At 34.8% G+C, this 24587-nt stretch overlaps 1 protein-coding gene across 1 annotated transcript; it reads right to left on the reverse strand.

Moving 5' to 3' along the window:
• Window positions 1-6799: 6799 nt before the first annotated feature.
• Window positions 6800-7925, reverse strand: LOC137833324 (uncharacterized). Its single transcript, XM_068641681.1, has 2 exons — window positions 7772-7925; window positions 6800-7689 (listed from the first exon to the last, which is right to left on the reverse strand). The coding sequence occupies exons 1-2, from the start codon at window positions 7923-7925 to the stop codon at window positions 6800-6802; spliced, it is 1044 nt and encodes a 347-aa protein (XP_068497782.1).
• Window positions 7926-24587: the final 16662 nt, after the last annotated feature.

Raw genomic sequence — 24587 nt, forward strand, 5'->3', positions numbered from 1 at the left:
ATCCGTCCCGAACTCCGGTCTTGTAAAGTAACAGAATCTTTGGTAAAAGAAATAACACAATCAAGGGAACGAGTGAGACGACTAATGGATAATAAGTTAAATGGAGACCCAGGGACATAAAGAACATTATCAATAGATAAAGAAGAAAAAAGATTTATTACCAGTAATGTGATCAGTGGCACCTGAATCTAGAACCCAAGGGCTATGGGAAATGGAGTAGGTGAGGCCAACAAAAGATGTACCTGAATGTGCAACAGAAGCCATGGAACTAGGGTTCTGACGATCCTCATACCATTTAAGAAATTCATTGAAAATAGGAGGCTAGTCTGGGGTATCAATTGAAGTATGGTCCTTGGTAGAAGGTTGCACAGGGGCAATTTGAGCAACCGCAACAGATCTAGGAGGACGACCATGTAAGGCATAACATTTGTCAATTTTGTGGCCAAGTTTGCCACAATGGTCACACTTATGACGCCCTTTGTCCGGCTTGTGAGGGCGAGTACGATCATTATGTTGAGAGACTAAAGCATAAGAGTCATCAACATGAGACGTTATATCAGTGGTGTGTTTACCTGGCACGCGCAAAAGGGTAGAACAAGTGGAAGTAAAATTGGGCACAATAGGAGATCCCAAAATTTGATCACGAACGTGAGAATAATCATCAGGAAGGCCATGTAAACCCAATAACATGAAGAACTTGGATCTTTGTTCTAGTTCTTGAGAAGGAGTAGAGGCAGGAGGTAATAACTCATTAAAATCATGAAGAAGAGCATCAAGTTTACCTAGATATTCTGCCATTGTACCATCAAGACGTTTGGGAGCAACAATTGTGAGAAGATTTTGACACCCACCATAAAGACGTTGAGTATCATTGGTGTATAATAATTTTGCTTGTTCCCAAACTTCTAAACATGTCTCATAGGTACGAAAAATTTGTTTTAAAGACGAGTGAATGGTCGATTTGATAACAATGCATAATTGAGCATCAATTTTCAACCAACGGAAAACCTCATTTTCAGCAAGAGTAGGATGAGTAAGATGATCAACATAACCTTGACTCTTAAGTCATAATTTAATATCTGATGCCCAAGTGTCATAATTGGTTCCATCCAATTTGTCAATGGAAAGATGAACATTGACGTAATTAGTATAAATAGATGAATCCGACATAATGACTGCGGAAGAAGCCACATTGGTAGCGGTAGCGGAAGAAGCCATAGTGGCAGCGGAAGCGGAAGAAGCCATAGAAGATAAGGACAAATCCAGTCACTGGTTAATTGGCAGGAGCAACAAAGATGAAGGCTCCGACAGAGATTCCGGCAACGTCTCTAGCGGAGGCTCCGACGACGGCTCCGGCGAAATTCTGGCGAGTTTTCGGTGACGACACGAGATTCCGGTGGCGGCTTCGGCGAGATTTTGATGGCGGCTCCGGCGAGGGTCCAACGGATACTCCGACGAGGTAGTGGTAGCTCCGGCGAGAGAGTGAGGCGGTGGCTGGAAAATTCTAATAAATAGTGAGTTCACCAATAAAAATTGAATCTTAAACCCTAAACACTAACCTTATGCTCTAGATACCATATTAAAGGAAAAGAAAGAATAGGGTAAATCCCTTGTGTATATTGAACACATAGGGTTATGTTTATATAGGAAAAGAAACATATGGGCTAAGCCCATTACATAAATATGAGATATCTAACAATATCTATAATATATCATAATATCTAATTATATATAATAATATCTAACACTTTTAAAGAGCCTTTATTTTGGTTCAAGATTGGTTGTTGGGTACATTATTTTGAAGTGACTAATTAATATAAACTACTAGAATTTTACATTTTGTCGGGCTGTGAATTTTGTATAAAAATTAGTAAGAAATGAGTTTTCTAATTTGTCAGTGAATAAAGAGTTATTTAAGAATTTTTCCTTTTGCAACAAAATGTGCAGAAAATCTTCCAGTGACTTTCTTGCAGAAAAGATCCACGGTAATTTTCCTGCAAAATTTTATGCTGCAAGTTAGTTTAATGCGAATTATGAAAACGCGGTAAATTTTCTTATGAAATTTTTATTCGTAGGTAAGTTTTCCGCTAGTTTAATTTGAAAACAAAAGTTCACATGAGATTTTGCATGAATTTTAAAGTATAAATATACATAATATTTGCTTTCAAAATAATTTTATTTTGTAACAAATAATTTTATATTTCTCCAATTTTTATTTTATTTATAAATTCCACATGAAATTTTTTGTATGAATTTTGAAATATACATATATATAATTTTTTCTTTCATTTTTTTTATATTTGACCAAATAATTTAAAATTTATCTAATTTTTTTATTTAACTTATAAATAATATTTTCATTAATATGTGTTTTAAAACATAAACACTTTAGTTGAAAATAATATATAAACTAATAAATTATATTTTTTGTTCTCGCCGGCTGACTTCGGTTGGGTTTGGAAGTGAACTCCTAGCTGAAGTGACTTTGCTTGGGTGTTGAACTGAGTTGAAGACGTTTTGTGATGAAGGGGACTCCATCTATTGATCACACTCCGACGATCAAGTTAGTGAGAGCATTCAAATTAAAAATTTGTATCAGTATCGAATTCAGAAAAGCTTACCTTTACTCGGGGTCTTAAACCTCTTTTATAGACATTCTTTCAACGATTTTCATCAACCAGAATATTTTTTCAACAACAAGAATATAATCTCAACAACAAGAATATAATTTCAACCATAAGAACATTCTCTTAACGTGCACCTTTATTTTCGGGTGCAATGCCACATCATCCCTAACAACTTTTATTTGTGTTTAAAAGATATATACCCTTTTACTAATTCAGCTACTCCTTCTGTTATTTTTTCTTTAATTATCTTTTTCCTATAGCATACACAACATCTGGGTCGACCCTATAATGTGTCATTGGGCTCATACCTTCCCTAAACCGAGCTGGTTATAACCTGTCTAACCGAGCTTACTACGCTTAAGTGTTTGGGTTGAGGACCCGAGCACGTTCGACCAGTACACAAGCTCCCCAGGCTCAAGCCGAGCTTAACAAGGTGAAGAGGCTCTCCAGTACTGGTGGTTGACATGAAGTTTACTCAGTGGGTAGTTGGGCGCAGTTGCCAAAGCGTCTCGCGAAAAGACATCTTACCTTACTAACGTGGAGTGTACACATGACACCTGCATCAACAGTGGGGGAACATTGTCGCTTCATCTTCCTCTTTCGAATATACATTCCTTTCTTTTCATTTTCATCACATTACCCCCAACTTTCTTCATCGTTTTGCCTCTAAACCTTCTCTGAAACTTCCGCACATCACTGTCACACCAGGTATTCTTTTCCCACCTAACTCTACCGATAATCATCATTTAGCTTATTGATTGCATTACGAGAAATGCATTTTTAATTTACGTCGATTCCATTCATTATGTCTGCCTTGAATTGCATTTGTATTCTGCTCGTGTTTATGCTTTAGTTGCTTCCGACGATGGATTATAGTTCTGCATACCCTTGGGCTAAGAAAGAAATCCTTAAAGAGACCTCTTACTATACCACCCGTTTACATATTAAAGAGTTAAGGGAAGGTGGGTGTGTTCTGACTAAAAACATGAGGGTTTCGTAAAAACAATAGAGTGTAAGGAAGGGGAACCGATATATTGTGACGAGTCATCGGACCCTGATGGTCCCTTTTGTTTTTTCTATGCTACGCTCTTCAAAAAGTGTCCATTTTTGCAAAGGAACTATTGACCGAGCTAAATGTAGCTCCTGCCCAGCTACATCCAAATAGCTTGACATTTCGCCAACTGTGGAAGTCTTCTTATACTTTTTTTAGGCCAAGCACTCAGGACACCATTTGTGGGTTTCCCTAAACGGTGCCCCAGGGAGAGGTTTACTTACCCTCTTCCAGTCGTCCTACAAAAATTGTAAAGGTCGATTTCTCAAGATCTGAGCTTCAACAGGAGATTCGTCCCTACTGAACGGTTTTCCCTTATATTGGACACCAAACCCTAGATTCTAGAGTGCTCGACAATTGGAAGATCTGTGTCCAAAGGACTAAGGAATTTGCGAATTTTTGACAAGTTTAAAAGTCATCTTTGATACCTCCACTCTATTAACCAAAAAATACCTCTCGGTGTCCTGAAAGCCCACACTTGTACTCCTTTTTTCCTACCTTTGGCGAAAAAAAACATATATCATTGCCACTAATCCTTTTTTCGTTTTTGCAGATGGCATGCTCTCCAACATCAGTCAGGCTGAGCTGGCTGAGCTCACTAGGAAGATGAGGGCGGTTGCTAGCCTGCCTAAGGAGTCTTTGGTGTAAAAAAGGAAAGCTCCAACTGTGATTATCCAGACTCCAACTAACCCAGACGAGTAGACTACTTCAGGGCTTGTCTTTAAAAGGAAAAGACTCGCGACCACTCCATCTACTGAGCATTCACATTCTAATGGTCGAGCTCCACACCAAGAGGTTATCACAATTCAAGAGTGCGAGGTTGAGAGCTCGCGGGGAAAAAGCTTGTGGAACCCTGATTTTGATGTCCCAGCCCATGGTGAATCCTTCTTCTTACCCAGCGAGGATAGAGTCAGGCTAATGGTTCATGATGAAGATCACCTTCGTCATGATACCTTGAAGCTACTTGGACAAGCATTTGATATGGCTTTCTCGGTCGACGTTAAGGATAAAGATCGCAAAATATCTGAGGACCACAAGATTAAGGAGAACATGGAGCTCCACAAAGAGGTAGAATGCCTCCAAGCTAAGATTAAGCGCTTGAGTGACCAGCATCAAGAAGTCGAATGACTCTGAGCAGAGAAGACCCAAGAGGCATCAAGCTTACCTGAAGAGAAAAACAAGCTTTTTACTGAAGTTGAAGAGTTGAAGAAGGAGGTGACCTGCAAAGGGGAAAACCTCATCAAGGCCATCGATTCCTTCAAGCAAGATGGTTCTCAATCCTACCTCCTAGGACTTGAGGCTGCTTTGGAAAAAGCGGTGGTCGTTCATCCCACCAATGATCTTTCAGAACTTGACCCGGGTAAAACCGTGGTTGATGGCTGACTAATGGGGGATTAACTCAAACTCTTTATGGACTGTAATAATATTTATATGACTGTCGAACTTGTTTAACACTTCAAACTTTTTGCTTATATTTATTCAATACTTTTAAATTTTTGGGTGCATACTACTTTTGAAATTAAAAGGTTTTACTTGCATCACTACAAATGCATGCACCAACGCTTGACCAATTGAACTAGCTCACCCTTTCCAACCCTAAACATAATATAATTAACACAACTGGTTCTTGCTAACTTAGGTGAAACTAAGTGTAGAGAGTAATAAAATACTTCTCTTAATAGAAAGTCTAACCTTTGATGAATGACATCCTCATGGTTATGACAACCTTTCACTTAATTCGATTTAACGGGCAACCATGACCTCCGTGTTGGGTTGTCTTACAGTGTAAATACTAGATCTATTCCATGATGTCTTACCTCGCAAGGCGCCTACTCGAATAGTTGCACCTACATCGTCTTATCATGCGCTACCTCAAATGATTCACCTTGTTAACTAATACTTATTGTAGGGTGCCTATACTCGGGTAGTCGCGCTTACCTTGTGCCACATCAAATAATTCATCAAATAAACTCATCTCACAGGGTGCCTATACTCAAGTAGTCGTACTTACACCGAGCTAGGTCGTCTTACCATGCGCCAAATCAAATAACTCATCAAATAAATTCATCTCACTGAGCGCCTATACTTGGGTAATTTAACTTACATTGAGTTAGGTCTTCTTACCATGTGCCAAATCAAATAACTCATCAAATAAATTCATCTCACAAGGCGCCTATACTCGGGTAATCGTACTTACATCGAGCTAGATCGTCTTACCATGTGCCATCATTGCTATTCAATTCGAGTTGTCTTATTTCATACATCATCTTCCAAGAACAAATTTATTACTAGGTGACCTCGTTAAAAAACTCCTTTCAGGGAAAAAGAGTGTCACCTCAAACATCATAATGTTCAAAGGAAAATAATGAAAATCTAGGTGTCTTAACTGAAATAAAACTTGAGATTTGCCACGTTCCACGTTCGTGGAATGGCTCTTCCCTCCAGGGTTTCCAACTTATATGCACTGTTTCCTAGCACCTCGACTGTGCGGAACAGACCTGTCCACTTTGGAAACAAATTGTTCTTAATCTGGTAGGGGTGGGCCTTCCACATCACCAATTTGGCAACCTTGAACTGTCAAGGTTTTGTCTTGGTCTTGTGCTTTAATTCCACCCTTCTCATTAAGGCTTTTGAGTTTATACAGGCGTGATCACGTACCTCGTCCAGCAAGTCCAAATTCACCTTCCTCCCTTCGTTGGATTCTTCAACAACAAAGCTTTGGAACCTAGGAGAATTCTCTTGTACCTCTACTGGTATCATGGCATCAAACCCATATACCAAATTGAAAGGCGTCTCCTTGGTTGTTGATTGCGAGGTGGTGTGATAGGACCACAAAATTCTTAGAATTTCTTATGACCAATTTTCCTTTGCCTTTTCCAACCTCCTCTTCAATCCTTTTAATAGGACCCTGTTGGCCCACTCGGCCTGCCCATTCATTTGTGGGTGTTTTACCGAGGCGAATATTTTCTTTATTTCGAGCTTTGTGCACAGTTTTCCCAATTGTTGACTAGCAAATTGGGTTCCATTGTCAGATACTAAGTGTCTTGGAATCCAAAAGGGGCATACAATATTTTTCCATACAAAATGCTGAACTTTATCTAACAGATTCATCTTCAGGCAGCTAATGAATGGTTATTCTTGGGACTTTCAGGGTTTCTTGAATCATCGATTGATGCTTTCTCCCTTTCTCTAGGCTGATCTTTAAAACCTCCAGGTGATCAACCTCAGACAGCCGTTTCGCGGCTGTCCTAGGTGATTTCAAGGTTTCCTGGACTACCAACCTTTGCATACCTCCTTTCCCCGAGCTGGCTAACTTAGACAACAGATCTGCTCGAGAATTTTGTTCTCTAGGAACATGAACAAGATCGAATGTAGAGAAAACTGCTCTTAAGACCCTTACATACCTGAGATACAAGGCCAGTTGTGGGTCCTTGGCCTGATAATCACCTGTGACTTGCCCGATTACGAGTAGTGAGTCACTTTTCACCAACAAGCTTTGAGCTCCCAATTCCTTTGCCAGCAACATTCCTACTATCAAAACCTCATACTCAGCTTGATTGTTGCTTGTCTTGAATGCAAACTTGAGGGCTTGTTCGATTAAGATCCCATTTGGTCCTTCTAAAATGACTCTAGTTTCACTCCTTTGTTGGTTGGAAGACCCATCCATCGAAAGGACCCATTGAAAATTATTAGGATTTGGCTGGGATTCCTTGGATGAAAGCTCTATCATAAAGTCTACATATACCTGACCTTTAATTGGCCCTCGTGGTTCATAATGTATGTCAAACTCGGACAACTCAACAGCCCAACGGACCATCCGACTTGCAATGTCGAGCTTTTGGAGAACCTTACGGATGGGCAGGTCGATCATTATGATCACAGTGAAGCTTTGAAAGTAATGGTGAAGCCACCGAGCTATGAACACCACAGCTAGGGCAGCTTTCTCGATAGCTTGATATCGAGTCTCTATTCCCTGCAGCACCTTGCTTACAAAATAGACTGGATCTTCTCCTAATTTTGCAAAATGACCGAGCTGATAGTCCAATTTGTTATAAAAAATAAAGACGAATAGGGATTCTCAGGATTGGTTTACCGAGAATGGGAGGACTAGCCAGGTATTCCTTTAACATGGCGAAGGCTTCTTCGCATTCACTAGTCCATGCAAAGTGGTTGTTTTTCTTAAGGCATTGGAAATAAGGATACCCTTTATCTCCACTGACTAACAAGAAACGAGACAAGGCGGCCATGCGCCCGGTTAGCTACTGCACTTCCTTTACAATAGTCGGGCTTTTCATGTTTATGATCACTGCGTATTTGTTAAGATTTGCCTCTATACCTCTTTTAGTCAACAGAAAGCCAAGAAACTTCCCTGCTTCTACCCTAAACACACATTTATTAGGATTAAGCTTTAGATTGTACCTTGTTATAGTTGCGAATAGTTCTTCTAGGTCATCAACATGTTGGTCTTCCCTTTCTGACGTGACAACCATGTCATTCTCATATGCTTGAACGTTTCGTCTGAGTATTGGTGAAAGGATCTAATCTATCAGCCTTTGCTAGGTCGCCCTAGCACACCTCAACCTTGTAGCAATAACTAGCGACCTCGACCATAAAAGTTATCTTACTCTCGTCCTTCGGGTGCATACGAATCTAATTGTACCCCGAAAATGCATCTAGAAAACTTAACAGCCAATTTCCCGAGGCGCTGTCTACCAGGATTTTATGATCGGTAGAGGGTAGAAATCCTTGGGACAAGCTTTTAATTAAATCGGTAAAGTCAACACACATCCTCCACATTCGCCAACCACTGAGGGTAGTGTATCTCCCTTATGTGGCCAGCAACAAAAAGTTTCTGATTTTCTTCTCAGATGACAAAGTGTTTCTCTTCATTAAATTTCCTTTGTCTCTAAACCATAGGCTTGACCTTTTCATCCATGGTAAGCCGATGGTATAAAAAGTTTGGATTTATTCCAGGCATGTGTTGGGTTTATTAGTGTCTAAGTTCAAGAGGGGGGGTGAATTGAGCTTATAAAATTTTCAAACAGATTCGGGTTTTTAACAATACAAAGCAAAAAAATTGATTTATTTTGGAAATAACAGATTTATTTTTTCTGCTTACTTTATCAAGACAGTGTTTTAGTTATATGCTTTTTAGATATTAAGAGAATTAAGCAACAAGCAATGTATCACATTAATATGCAAAAATGAAAACTAAGAGTTGAATCGAGAAACAATCTTTGATTATTAAACCACACACTTGAATAGAACGTGTCACTTAATTGGCTTTGTTTTAACTGAGAAGTTTACTTCTGATACAACCAAAGTAGAGACTCAATTAACTAAAAGTTATTTAGATCAGCTTTAAAATATAAAAAACAGTATGAACAGACCCAAAAAGAACAGATTCAATTTTAATTGAACAAATTTATTTTCTGGTAAATCAACACAAGAAATCGTAAATGAGTGCAGAGATTGATCCTTCATCTTTCACCATGAAACACAAGTTTGTTTCTTCATTTTCTGTTGAGGAAACTTCATTCTCTTCCCAAGAGATATACGCTCTTTTACCCTTACTCCTTTCAACCTTCTTGCTGGTTGGTATTTCTTTTGTTTGATTGTTTGGACAATCAATCTTTATGTGACCTATTTTACCACAACCAAAACAAGTGTAGTAAGAAGAATTAGATTCATTTGGTTTAGGATACCTCTTCTTTTATTGAGTCCTATCTCTGCCTTTCTTCTTCAGAAATCTGTTGAACTTTATTGTGAATACACTCAATGTTTCATCATGTTCAACATTCTCTGCTTCCTCACGGCTATCATTCTGTACACTTTTTTTCAAGGCAAGTCCTTTAGTTTTCCTTTCCAATGTCTCTTGCTCTTTCAGCCTTTTGAGTTCTAGCTCATGCTCCATTAATTTTCCAAACAATGCAGCAGTGGACAACTTAGACAGATCTCTACTTTTTGAAATTGCAATAACTTTGGGTTGCCAACTTCTATCAAGGCACTTCAGGACTTTTATATTGAGTTCTTCTTTCTCAAACACCTTTCCAAGTCCAGTAAGATGGTTTACAAAGTGGGTAAACCGTTTATGTACATCAACAATGCTTTCTTCAGGTTGCATCCTGAAAAGCTCATATTTTTGGATGAATGAATGTTTCCTTGCTCTCTTCACATCATTCGTGCCTTTGTGTGTTACTTCCAAAATTTCCCACATTTCCTTAGCCGAATTGCACTGAGATATTCTGAAGAATTCATCCATTATCAATGCAAAAGTTATGATGTTCTTAGCTACTGAGTCATATTAAGCCCTTTTTTCTTTCACTCTCACTCCATTCAAACCATGGTTTCCTCACTGTTTCTTCTTTGACAACCTGCATAGGCATGAAAGGTCCATGGACCACAGCATCCCAAATACCAAAGTCAATAGATTCCTTAAAAAATTTCATTCTTATTTTCCAGAATGCATAATTCATTCCAACAAACATAGGGGGTCTATTAATAGACGAACCCTCAACAAAAAGCATGTTAAACTCAGATATATTGCACACAAACTTGAGTAAAATACAAAGTCCTAGCTCTTGATACCAATTGTTGGGTTTATTAGTGTCTAAGTTCAAGAGGGGGGGTGAATTGAGCATATAAAATTTTCAAACAGATTCGGGTTTTTAACAATACAGAGCAAAAGAATCGATTTATTTTAGAAATAACAGATTTATTTTTTCTGCTTACTTTATCAAGACAGTGTTTTAGTTTTATACTTTCCAGATATTAAGAGAATTAAGCAGCAAGCAATTTGTCACATTAATACGCAAAGATGAAAACTAAGAGTTGAATCAAGAAACAATCTTTGATTATTAAACCACACACTTGAATAGAACGTGGCACTTAATTGGCTTTGTTTTAACTGAGAAATTTACTTATGATACAACTAAAGCAGAGACTCAGATAACTACAAGCTATTTAGATTAGCTTTCAGAATATAAAGAACAGTATGAACAGACCCAGTAAGAACAAATTCAATTTTAATTGAACAGATTTATTTTCTAGTAAATCAACACAAGAAATCGTAAATGAGTGCAAAGATTAAGAGAGATTGAACATCACACGTTTATACTGGTTCACTCACTAAGAGCTACATCCAGTCTCACCTTACCCAAGGTGATATCCACTAAAAATAGTACAAATCAATTACACAACCTTATGTTCATTAACCCTACAAGAACAAGGCACGCCAAGCTAAAAAATATTATTTCAGCACTACCAACACTATCAAGAAGTGTCTTACAATCACTGTTACAAAGACAAGAATGATGGAATCGAATACACCTGGAAAGAAAATGCAGGAAACTGAAAAGACCAGTAGAACTGATTGCAGCACACTAGTGACAACACCTCCACCAAGCTTAGGGCACACAAGAACAAGCACACTTTTATTTCTTTTGAAAACTCTTTCAAAAACACGTGTAAATCCTTTTCAACTCACTGAAAAAAAAATTAATCTCTGTTTAAAACTTGATTGCTCAGCATACTTTTCAAGTGAGATGTGTCTCTCTTTATATAAGAAACAATTTATAACAAACTTTCAAAAAACAGTAAAAAAAAACTGTTATAAAAAAACAGAATGAAAATAAAATAAACAGATTTATTTTCAAAAGAAAAGCAAAGAGAGATTTTCAACTGTGCTCACTATTTTGATAGCATAAGAGACTAAGCCAAGCTTCTTGGTGCAAAAACAAAGCTATTAAAAAAACTTTAAAAACAAGGCACTAGTTTAAAAAAAAAATTATTCTTTTAAGGAACAACAAATTCATTTTTTGTGCAGTAAAGCATATTTTGAGAAAAGACATGAGAAAATTGTAAGAATTGATGGCTTTAAATAAGAGGGGGATGAATTGTTTTATCAAAGATTTTTGCAAATACTTGCTTCAGAATGAATCCTTACCAAACAACTCAGATAAGCACTTAAGGAAGGCAATCAAACAATCCAACAAAACAGTTATCAAAATTTCAACAGGTTAAAGTCACTATTTAATCGGTTGTTTATAGCAGCGAAATATCAAACAGTTAGAGAGTTTGAGGGAAAGAGAGATTTACACATAGAGATTATACTAGTTCACTCAATCCCTAAGCTACATCCAATTCTCAGTCAAACCACTGAGTTCCACTAGCAATCAATCACAGATTACAAGTACACACCACAAAGAGGTGACTTTGAATCCCACAAAGCCTACTCACCCCCTTTGCACACATAACACCTTAAGACAGAACACCCTCTGTCTTTACAGGATTTCAAACACAAACGATATGTAAAAGATGTACAATTACAAGATACTAAACAGGATAGAAAGCACCTGGATTTACAGAACCAGAGATCCTATGATCAGCACTTGTCACCACAACAAAGCTTAAAGCAATCTTGCTCTTTTTGAAAAAAACTTTCAAAACCAAATCTCTTTCTCAAATCTGAATCAATACTTGTTGTATTTCTCTTTGTTATTGATTTGAAAACGAAGCTATATTTATAACCTTTGAAAAGCTACCGTTTTAGGAAGTTTTGATTCACTAAATCAGTTAAAACATGTTTTCAAAATACTGTTATGAAAACACACATTTAACCGGTTGAAACTACGATTTAACCGGTTGAATGAGTTAAACAGTTACACAACTGATTCAAAAAACTGTTAAAAACTTCCAGCCAGCTAAGTGACAAACAACCGGTTATTTCGATAAATCAATTGGTTGTTTTCCCTTTGCTTGGAAAAACACTTAGTTGTTTAAAACATATTTAATCAAGCTTTGTGTAGGCTTCAAGGAGTGATCTTACAAAGATTCTAAACACCCTAATCTAAACCCAAACCTAGAAAGCAGCACAGCTTCAGGCTTTATATGGATTTAATAGATCAAACCTCCCATCTTCAACAAAAAGGATTAAGAAATATTTGTGCTTGATCTTATCACCTTGATTAGTGTCATGTGGTGGGTCACGAAGCAAAAAGCTACCTTAAACACACTTTACCCTATATATAAGACCACCCAAATACAATTTGACTAGCTTCAAAGCAAAGCACACACTTTGCTACATCAAACACATATATGGTCTTCAAGGAGCATCATCCATCTTCAACAGCATGCTTGCGGACGACCACACGAAAGCGTTCATATTCTCTAAAATGACATTGGCTATTTTATCCTCTATCTTTTTGCACAACGAGGTGTCAAGCTTGAATTTCTTTCCCTTTATCTCCCTCTTCTGAACCTCTCCAGTAGGTGCAGGTTGTCTTTCATTGCTGATGTCTGTCTTTGCTATCCACCCTGGCTCTCCTCCTTGGATTGTGACTGCGTAGGTTCCCCTACGTTTTTTCAAACAACATAGCACTTTCGTATCATCTTCTGGACGACCTTTATTTTAAGTATCCCTCATTCTAACAAGGACAACTTCATCTTCATATGGGTGGTTGAGGCTACTACACCCATCCTATTCAAGGAGGGTCACCTCAGAAGTAGGTTTTATGCAAAATATGCATTGACGATGATGTACTTTACAGTAATCGTTCTGGTTACGTTTTCGTCTGAGAAGGTTGTCCTCAACCTAACGTATCATCGTACTTCCATCTGGTCTCTTGCAAAGCCGACCAGACAACCATCATAAGGCCTTAACTGATCAAGGGATATTTGCAAAATTGTAAACATTTCCCGGAACATCACGTCGGTCGAGCTTCCTTGGTCGATCAATACTTTGGGCACATTTCGTCCTACCGTGACAACAGATATCACCATTGGATCATCCTCATGGGAAAACACATTTTCCAGTTCGGAACTTATGAAGCAAAGGGATGGCTCTATAGGGCAGTCAAACCTCCTTGTATCTAGGACATCACCGCTCGCGCATATCTTTTGCGTTTGGAGACCGAGTTTCCACCTCCATAGAATCCTCCTGCGATGCTGTTCCAATCCCCACGGATTGGAGTTTCATGTGTTTGGTCCATGGTCCTAGCCTCTCCTTTTGGTTCCTCCTAGTTGGCCTCGAGATATTCCTTCAAGAAGCCCTCTTTGACCAAACTAACCAGTTGGTAACTTAGGGCATGCATCATTTGATGCTATGATCAAATGCCCTGTGAAAGTCGCACCATGTATCTCTTTGTGATCTCAAGAATCGATCTGTCTTTTGGGGAAATTTTAGCTTATGCGCTACCCATAGCATGCTAAAAAGCTCTTTACAGGATACACGGAATCTAGGTTCATCCTTCTTAGCGACATATGGGACATACCTCGGATCCGTTCTCCTCCCTAACCTTTATCTTAGGTTCATCCTTCTTAGCGACATATGGGACATACCTCGGATCCGTTCTCTTCTCGGTGGATGTTTCATTTCTCCTAATGGAACAATCTAGGCTATTTTCCTTGTGCTTGGGTTGCTTCAACCGCGAGCTGGCATTTTTCCTGAGCACGACCTCTTCAGCCTTGATATGGGCGGTAGCTCCTTCACGCACCTCGAATAACGTCTCTGCCAGATTCCTAATTAGTGAATCACTGAATGGGATTGTTGTTATCCCTTGTACGAAAGCAACGACCACCATCTCTTCATCCTGAGTTTAAAGTCTTACTGAGACTGCACAGAATCTATTCAAGTATTCTTTGAGCGACTCCCCTTCGCCCTGTCTGACATTGAACAGATCACACAATCGTGGGGGGTTGACCTTATTGTTAGAATATATGGCTTTAAACTAGAGGAGGGTGAATTTTTTAAAGAGGGTTTTCGAAAACTTTTAAGTCAAGAATGAAATTTCTTCGAGAATCAATTGATAAAGAAAATCAGTTTGTCAAACACAAAGCAAAAAGCAACTGCACCAGAAAAACAATCGGTTGTTTCGCAGAAACAATCGGTTGTTTATACCAGTTTGCAAATATAAAACTGAATTTAAAGAGTTTAAGGATAGAAAGAATGCACACAGATGTTTATACTGGTTCACTCTAAACCTAGAGCTACATCCAGTCTTCTCAGAAACCACTGAGGAATTCCACTAAGCAATCAAACCTAAATCACTTACACCACAACCAAGAAAGTGGCCTTGATCCCCTCAAGACTCACACTTCTCTTGGCCAACACACCAACACTAAGAATGCTGATCTTGATCCCCTCAAGAACACACAACACTTCTCAGCAAACACACAAAGATACTTGTTCAACAAATACAAGGATTACACTTGTTACAGAAGAAAATCTGAAATCAATACAAGCATAAATCCTATCTCACACACTTTGATCAATCTCAATCTCTAAGCAATCTTAACTCTTTGAAAAACTCAAAAACTTGTGTTAATTGTTATTACTCAAATCTGTTTTTCTGAATATATTCAAAGATGTTGTTTGTTATCAAATCTTAACAAACTTATTCATTGCATTTAAAAGATTGGTCAAAGCATTAAAGACTAGAGCGTAATCAGTTAAAATATTTAAGGCTCAGTCAAAAACAAAAACCACTTTTTTGTTATGGTACCAAAACAAACAATCGGTTGTTTCCTCGAATCAATCGGTTGTTTTGGTTTTAACAGCTCAACCATTTGAAAAACAATTTTCAATCTTTTCTAAAAACACCTAAGTATAAAACAATTGGTTGTTTCGACAAAACAATCGGTTGTTTTTCACTTAGTTTGAAAAACACTTTTCTTTTAAAAAGATTGAGAATGCCTATGCTTTGGATTCGATCAAGGGTGAATTACAAAACTCAAACTACCCCAAATCCTATCTAAGACAACACAACAACAGCAAGCATAGCCCTTCAACATCCTTCAAAGGGTTTTGGATTCTTCAAAGCTTGAGCACCACTTGGTTCAACACTTATTAGTTGAGAACTACTCTTTAAACATTCTAGAGAAGTGAGGAAAAGAGGTGATGTGATCATCTAAGATCGCACTAAACCATTGTAGAGTTGTCCTTGTGAATGTACCCATGAGCATCTTACATCGAATTGCATCAGACCCCCCAGAGATGATCATTTGAGCCCTGAACGCCTTTAGATGACTTTCAGGATCTTCTACACTAGAGAAAAAGGCGATATTGGGTGTGATGTAATGGGGTGTCACAGGCTCGTCTATGATTTGCTGAGAGAACGGCTTGGGGTCATCCCTATATGACAAATCTGGGGCCCGAGCGGGATGTCGGCCTTGTCGGTGCAAGCTCCTTCGCAGTTCCTCATTGGTCTTATGCAACTCCTCAATGGCTTGTGCGTGCTCCTCCATAGTTATTCAAAAGGCCTCAATTTCTACCATAAGGCGGTCTGGCTCAACCGCGTTTTCTCTTGAAGACGCTCTTGGTCGGCTCGGGCTTCATCTTGTAGCCGTTCTTGCTCGACTTTGGCTTCTTCTCAAATTCGCTCTTGTTCACGTTGGTATTCTTCGTTTTCCTCCTGGACGGCCCTCATGGCCTCCATAAGTTGTTTCAAAGCGGGATCCTCGCTTCCTTTAGATCCCAACGGTACTTGCCTCGTGTTCCTCATCATGAGGAATGCTCAGTCACAAATGTGGGTGAGATCAAGTTTTATCAGACCCCATGGTGGGCGGCAATTGTTCTCGCCGGCTGACCTCGGTTAGGCTTGGAAGTGAGCTCGTAGCTGAAGAGACTTTGCTTGGGTGTTGAACCGAGTTGAAGACGCTTTGTGACGAAGGTTGGCTCCACCTGTTGATCACACTCCGACGATCAACTCAGTGAGAGCATTCAAACTAAAAATGTATCAGTATCGAATTCATAAAAGCTTACCTTTACTCGGGTCTTAAACCCCTTTTATAGACATTCTTTCAACAATTTTCATCAACTAGAATATCGTTTCAACAACAAAAATATAATCTCAACAACAAGGATATAATATCAACAGTAAGAACATTTTGTTAACATGCACCTTTATTTTCGGGTGCAATGTCACATCATCCCTAACAACTTTTATTTGTTTTTAAAAGATATATACACGTTTACTAATCAACTACTCCTTCTGTTACTTTTACTTTAATTATCTTTTTTTGTATAGAATACACAACATCTGAGCCGACCCCGTAATGTGTTATTGGGTTCATACCTGCCCCAAATCGAGCTAGGTATAACTTGTCTAACTGAGCTTACTACGCTTAAGTTCTTGGACTGAGAACCCGAACACGTTCGATTTGTACATTTTAAAAAATAAGTGCCATCAAATTTATTGTAATGATTTTTTAAAAAAATTTAACTATTTCATTTTAGTTAATAATTGAAGGTATAGATTAGAAAAGTATTCTCAAATCCCACACTTCTTCGCATACCAACAATTTTCACGTATACATTATGTTTAATTTTATTTAGATGTTCTAATAGAGAGAATATTTTAGTGTAGTTGATGAGTTTATAAATGGACAAAAAAATAAGATGAGTAAGAGCATATCATTCCTAAAAGAATCACAAAAAGCATGACAAGAGAAATTGTGTGTGCTCAACAAAATATTCTTTCTTCTATTATTGTATTTTTTTTTTTTACTTGTTAATGGTAGGTTTTTTATTTATTATTTTTGGAGGTATAAATAGTAGAAATATAATAAGGTTGTTGGTTTTCTCAAGCCCGAGAATTTAATAGAAGGATATCCAAATTTAAAGTGAGGAGTGCAAATATAAAACAATAAGGCAAAGCCTAGATTGGAAGTCAACATAGAAGGAAGGCGTGTCCAATGGGAATCATGCCTTCCTTTTTTGCTAATGAGAAAGCTTCCTTATTTTTATTTTCTTTTATCAATTTTAATTCTCTCTCCTTTTTCTTTAAATTTTTTTGTCAAACATGTGTGAATTCAAGATCCATCATTTGCATGTAATTAAAGGCAAATTTTAGCGTTATTAGGTTTAAAATTTTTTACTAATAGGCATGGATGACAAATAAACCTATCAGCGTGAATATTTTCTGAACATATCTAGATTTTGATGAAGAATTCTTATATGGATTCAGTATGGATATGAGTATGGATTATATCCAAATTTTAAAAATGAATATGCTATCATACTCCTCTCCTGTCTTAAATTATTAAAACAACCATAATCTATTATGTAACCTAGAAAAAATTATCTTCATTGTTCTCTTTAGTTTTTAGTTCATTTCATTTTGAAAAATTCTTATTTTTTTTCTTTCGCTACAAAATTTTTGTTTTCTCTCTCTCAATTGTTCTACTTGTTCAATATTCTCAAAAGTTCACTTTAATTTCTTAAATATTTTTTTTATCACGTAATGCATTTCACAACACACAAACATAAATTTCATTGAATACACATTTCATCATTTCTCTTCCTTTTTAATATTTGTTTTATTGTTTATTTTTTCAAGAATATCTAATTCTCAATTTCAAGTGTTCAATAGTGTAAATCCTTAGTTTACTAGGTAACATAAAAACTTATAATTTTTGTTCTCCTTAACCCTTAGTTTTGTTTTATTTGAAGAACATTTGTTTCAGAACAATTTTTTTCATTCTCTCTCTCAACGGTTTGACACGTTTGATATCCACCAAATTTATTTAGATCTTTAAGATATTATTCCACTCATCACAACTTTGATTACATATTTTTTCTCTTTGTGTGATTTTGTTTAAATGGTGTATTGCATTTTAAGAAATGCAATCCTCATTATGATTTTGTTTCTAGGGCATCCATTACTAATTTTTGTTTGTTATTTATTTTGTATAATGTACGAATGTATGAGTGTCAATTTCTAATAGAATAAAATTGAACTGTTTATGGTTTTATACAACCCACCTTACAAATAGTTCAATCTTTTGATATAATTATTATTGTTTTCATAGTGCTTTGCTTGGATTTTGCAATGTGTGATGGCTTTAGTTTTCTTTCTAACTTTTTTCTCGTAAGTGTTATTATTATCATTACAATAGTAAGGATGTTTCATTTACCACAATATAATAAGTTATTGTTAAGAATCATTTTTATCAGCATTGACATAAATCTAAGTTCAAAAGATGAAAGACGAATTTCAAAATTCTAATGATTTTTAGTTTAATTTTCCACTTCGTGATATTTTATTTAGATAGTGTGTTATAATATTTATTAGTATAAAGAACAGCAGGTAAAGGTAGATATGGGTATACTCTTTAGCAGATGAGGATGAGGATAACACAAAAATTTCATATTTATTGAGTATGGAGATGAGGATGAATTTTTACTTTGGATACAAGGATGGAAAAAGTCAAACCTACACATGCCCTACCCAATTGTCACCCCTACTCATTAGATATAAAAGGAAACACTCTTACTTGTAATATTAATTTGAAATTTATGAGAATTTGAGCTTGTAAGAAAACTCTTATATGAGTAATCATATACTTGTGATCTTATATTGAAATCCTACTAGGCAAGTATAGATTCTTCCTTGAGCTTATCATGAAGATAAAGACATCTTCAAGTGATACTTTTCTTTCATTCCCATTAATCTCTTCCACCATTTGCTTCTTTGTTTGTTCTTAATTGTCTTTCTTAGTAATAAATATTTTTTTTATGTTCTTCTAATTTCTTACTATTGTTATCTATCCATGTTCTTTTGTGAAAAATAGATAAAACACAAGAAGGGATGATTAATTTTTGTTTTAAAAAAATTTAGTAGTTTTTTTTGCAAGTATTGCATGAGTATGTGCAATCAGTTTATGATAGTCTTACAAAATTGACAAATTTTTCACAAATTGAGTTTGAAAACTTCATCTTCTTAAATTAGTGTAGAACATACAGCATGCAATGTAACAAGATAGGGAAAGGAAAAAAATTACTCAAGATGCTTTTATACTTTCAGTTCTCAATCAACTGATTAAGTTCCACTGAGCATATTATTGCTTAGTGAAAACATTACTCTTAAACCCTACAAGAACAATACATTACACCAATAACACCCTGTTACTGAGCTAAGCCTAGAAACACTATCCAGAAACAACAATCTTACAAAAAAAAATGGAGAAACACAATTAAAACAATGTCACCTAAATCAACACGAGTACGAGGAAGAAAAGTTGCAGGTGAACACATGGATTTCTCATTTAGCCAAGAATGATCTTGAAAATCCTAAAAGAAAGCTTTAAGAAAAAAAAATCATTTTGACTCAGTGCAATTTCTCATATTGAAAAATATATGAAACTTAGATTTTAAAATTTGTTAAATGAGATTAAGACGAGTTATATAGAATATACTCTATTAATTTTAATGAATTAAAAATATATTTTAATATATCGATTCACTTATTAATGAAAAATAAATAAATTAAATCATACTTTCAACTTCTTAAAATAAATTAATAATATTTTTCTAAATGCATAAGAAATTCTAATATATTAAAACCTCATTTTTAACATATTAAATTCTCATGATTTTAAGTAATATTAATCAATTAAAATAATAATATAATCGATTAAAATACTTACTTTACTAATTTTAGACTTCAAATAAAAATATTTTAATGGATTACAACATATTTTAATCAATTAAAATTATTTTTAACCAAAATAAGTTCTAAATAAGATTTAAAATAGTTTTCATGTAAGTACTTAAAGATCAAACTAATCAAAGAAAAGTAAACATACAAATCAAAATTACAACACACACTAAACACATTTAAGTCTTCAATGTTTAAGGATTTTTTAAGGATAAATTCATTAAATAATAGTAGCACCAACAACTTTAACTTTATCTATGTTAGAAGGATAACTTTCAGTCATTGCATGTTGTTTGTCGTCCCTTATTTTCTATATCTATAATGAGACATAGATTTACTCCATCTACATTTAACTCCAAGGTCTAATCTTAAGTTTGAATGATCTTATTGCTCATTCAAATGTTTCTTCTTTATCCTTTGGACAACTTCACTTCATGCGTCCTAGTTTTTTTTTTTTTTTTTTTTTCAGCAAATGACCTTCTTCTATTTACGATATGTTGTTTTAAGCTTGTTGTGTTTAATTTATTCCTTTAGCCATTATAAGGCACTCAACCCTTTAGAAGTTAGCTCTGATACCAACCGTAAAAAAGCAGGAAAATCATAAGGAAGGATTGAATTGTGATTTAATTAAATTTTAAAAAACTTCACAAATATGGTTTGAATGGTGATATTCAGTTGATGGTTTAGTTTATCAAACAAGTTGATGGTTTAGTTTATCAAACAATAAGACTGTAACCCCTTTCGTCTGATGTATTATGTCAGATGCAACTAACTGACTCTATTGAATCATTTGTCTATGATATTTTCTCATTGACTCTAACATATGATCATATTGTTGTAGTTTTTACATTTGATAGATCACAACTAATGAATGTTTGAGTTGCACAATCACTACAAAAAATCGTGTATGTGACGGTTATTTTCGTATAAAGTGACGTTTATAACCGCCACAATATACACTTGTGACAGTTTTTCAAACCGCCATAGAACCAGCCGCCACAAAGTTTAATGTGGCGGTCTTACACTACTCGTCGCAACACCCGTCATTTTAACACTTTGTATTAAGTGACAGCTTTTATATAAAAGTAGTGTTATTTATAACTGTTGCAATTTACTTCATTGAAAAAGATTTCGACACCATTATATAAGGTATAATGTAACGTATTTAACAATGAATATTATAATAAAATTATAAAAGTAATACGTCAGTTTCAACTGGCGTAATTTTAATTCTAAATAAATGAAATTTAGCCACCACTTTTTTATAATTTGGTTTGCACAATTAAACTAAAAATGATATATTTTCATAATAAAAAAATAAAATACTAATAAAACGAAATAATATATAAACTTATAAACATTCATTCATTGCATTAAAAATTAAAACAAACATAATATTGTTCAAAAGTTGATACATAACTGAAAATTAAAACACAAATAATTGTTCAAAAGTTGATACATAACTAAAAATTAAAACACATCATTGTTCAAAAGTTCATACATAATTTAAAATTAAAACACATCCCTAATTAGTTTTTCTTCCAGCACTTGATCCTATTATTTGATAAGGTGATGGAACACCATTTCCAGTATCTGATACCTGAACTAAATAATTTTAACTTAATGAATTTGAATGTTTATAATTATAAAATAAAAAAACACCAATAAATATTTAAATATATTAATACCTCATTGATGGATGCATGAACCAAATTATCTATTATTGCAGCAAAATGTTCTAGAATATCTTTTCTCGAAGCTATATATGCAAGCAAAGTGTTCATTTGATTTTTCACAATTGCAAGCTCAGTTAAATTACTTAACTAAAAAAATAGTTAATTGAGTTGTAAAAAATAGTTTATTCAAACAAGTAAGCAATAAATAGTTCAATAAAAAGCAAACTTACTTGGAGTGACGGTTGTCAAAACTGAATAAACTTATAAACTGTGAAGTTGCTAGATGATTGTGAAGCTGGAAAATGTCCACTAGACACACCAAAGATAGATGTTATCATTAGATTACTTCACCGAAAGAAAAAAGCATACTGTAAAAAAAAAACAGCTTATATATTGACTGCTGCTACTACATTTTACACTCTACAGTAATATGAAGCGTTAAAGTGGATGTAGTATATTAAAAATTTAATACACTCCTACTTCATTTCACTCTCTAATCATTTAATATTATAATAATTTAAATGGTCTAGTATATTAAAAATTTATCGTGATATATCAACTTCGTGTTACATAATTCTATATATAAGTGTGTTTAGATATTTTCCACCTTATTTGATATTTCTAGACACTATTAGTTTACACCTTGATTTGAGTTCATGTAATACCAAAATTCGGTTTATAAGGTTATATCATATGTTGTCCTAAACCTTCTCAAATTATATCGTACAGTACATTAACTTGACAGTGTAATACGATAAGTTAAAAAAAAATCTTTATTAAACAAGACAATTTTGGGGCCATGTTTGAAACCAGTGAGTGTAGGAAGCAAAATTTGTTGACATCAGTCAAGGTGAGAAAGGAATAAGAGAGAGAGTTGTCACATAATTATTAAATATTACAGTTGAAATAATTGTGTTCAACAAAACGTATTAAATTAAATCAATTTTCTGTTTCTCTACTTATATTGTCGTTATACATAATAGATTATTCTTTTTTTCTCTTTATTAATAATATTATTAATATTAAATTGAAATTGCTATGTTCGTTTATTAAATTTAAAATGTTATTCATCTAGTATCTATACTATAATGTGTGAGAAGCAGATTTGAAGTTTATTTGAAGTTTTTAAAATGGTATAATTGATAGAAAATTCAAATTTACAATAATTATGGGATATAAACAAGTGCTCTTAAACATATTTAATGAAAATTAAATTACAGAAATTAATATTATTTATGTATAAGCTTAAATAATTAATTTTTAATATTTACTTAATAAATTTAATTTTATTGCATGATTTTATTTTAATTATTAACTCAAATAAATGTTAAATAATTACTATATGTTTATATTATTAATATTTTTATTTATTTAAATTATAAATAATAGGAATTGGTAAGTGTACAAACAAAAGCTAGAAGAGTAGAAGCATACAAGGTTATGGTAGCTGAATCCTATGATCCAAACAAAACAGAATTAACCTATAACATTAACTTTTAAATATGCTTCAACTTATAATAATCAGAGGATTGCTAATTGTCATAATGCAGTTAAGCAAAAATTTTGCTACTGTTTATAGAAATGCAAGATATAACACATTTAAATTACCAAAAACTTTGCATATAAGCTACTAACCAGGTAATTACATACTTCATATCGCAGACAGAAAATGCAAATTTATACCTTTACCCATGACTGTAAGGCATTATATGCAAATTTAGAAATGATGGTATGTGGAGGCAGCCCCCAATCCCATAGGGAAAATGTAGGATGAATTGATTATGTTGAATGGTGAAGGAAAGCAGAAAACAAAAACTAGAAACAGCCCTACACCTGTTGGTCTATTCAGTTTGTGGTTCTCATTATTTATTATAAGCATTAGGATTGAAACCATTCTATGTTGACACAACCGAAGTACAGAACACTGAAAACAACACAGCTCGATAAGTAAATAAAATAGTTATGTTTAATGTTGTCTTCAAGTGAATATAAAACAAAATGCAAAAGAATCAGAAGAAAGATGAAAGCTAAAAGCAACCAAACTTGAACAAGTCACAATCAAATAGAGGTTTAAAACCGCCCCAAACCATTACTGAATAGTTTATGATAATAAAATGTTAGATAAAGATACCTGCATAAATTCACACAAGTTAAAGATCGACAACTATTCTTATAATGGATTCGGAAGAAATAACTTTAGCCAGCCACAGGAGTAATAAATATGAACATGTAGATAGCCAAATTTTCCTTTCCGAAAAGAGAAAATATATATTAGACTCAAAAACCCTGTCCCATTGAATGAAACTGCATTTTGCAAAGTAAACTGCAAAAAGCATTATGTGTAATAATATTACCTTAACCAAGGTTGACATGAGAAATTCAACCAGTTCTGGCACAACAATTATCTATGCACCCTGTTCTCCCTGGATAACAAAGGTAAACAAAGTCTAAGTTTCCTAAAATATGTGTGGGCTGCTGTACATGCACACTAGAGTCAAACAACACAAAATGGTAAAATAAAACTTAGAATGAATGCAAATAAGAAAATGTAATCCAGGTCATGTTTATAAACTTAACTTGCAATCTACTAGCCAGTCAAATTAAACAGAACTACAGAGATCACACTTGTTAATATTGTTTTCTTTACAGATTTGACTCTTTTTCTTTTTGACACATGATTTGATTCATTGTAAGAATAATCTTTCTATTAAATGCAGTCCATTGATCTAATTAGGAAGACAATAAAAATATTGACTCATCAAACAACAAAGACAAGTTATTAACTTTAGAGATCAAA

The sequence above is a fragment of the Phaseolus vulgaris genome, chromosome 6 (genome assembly GCF_000499845.2).
Source record: "Phaseolus vulgaris cultivar G19833 chromosome 6, P. vulgaris v2.0, whole genome shotgun sequence".
Classification (NCBI taxonomy): Eukaryota; Viridiplantae; Streptophyta; class Magnoliopsida; order Fabales; family Fabaceae; genus Phaseolus; species Phaseolus vulgaris.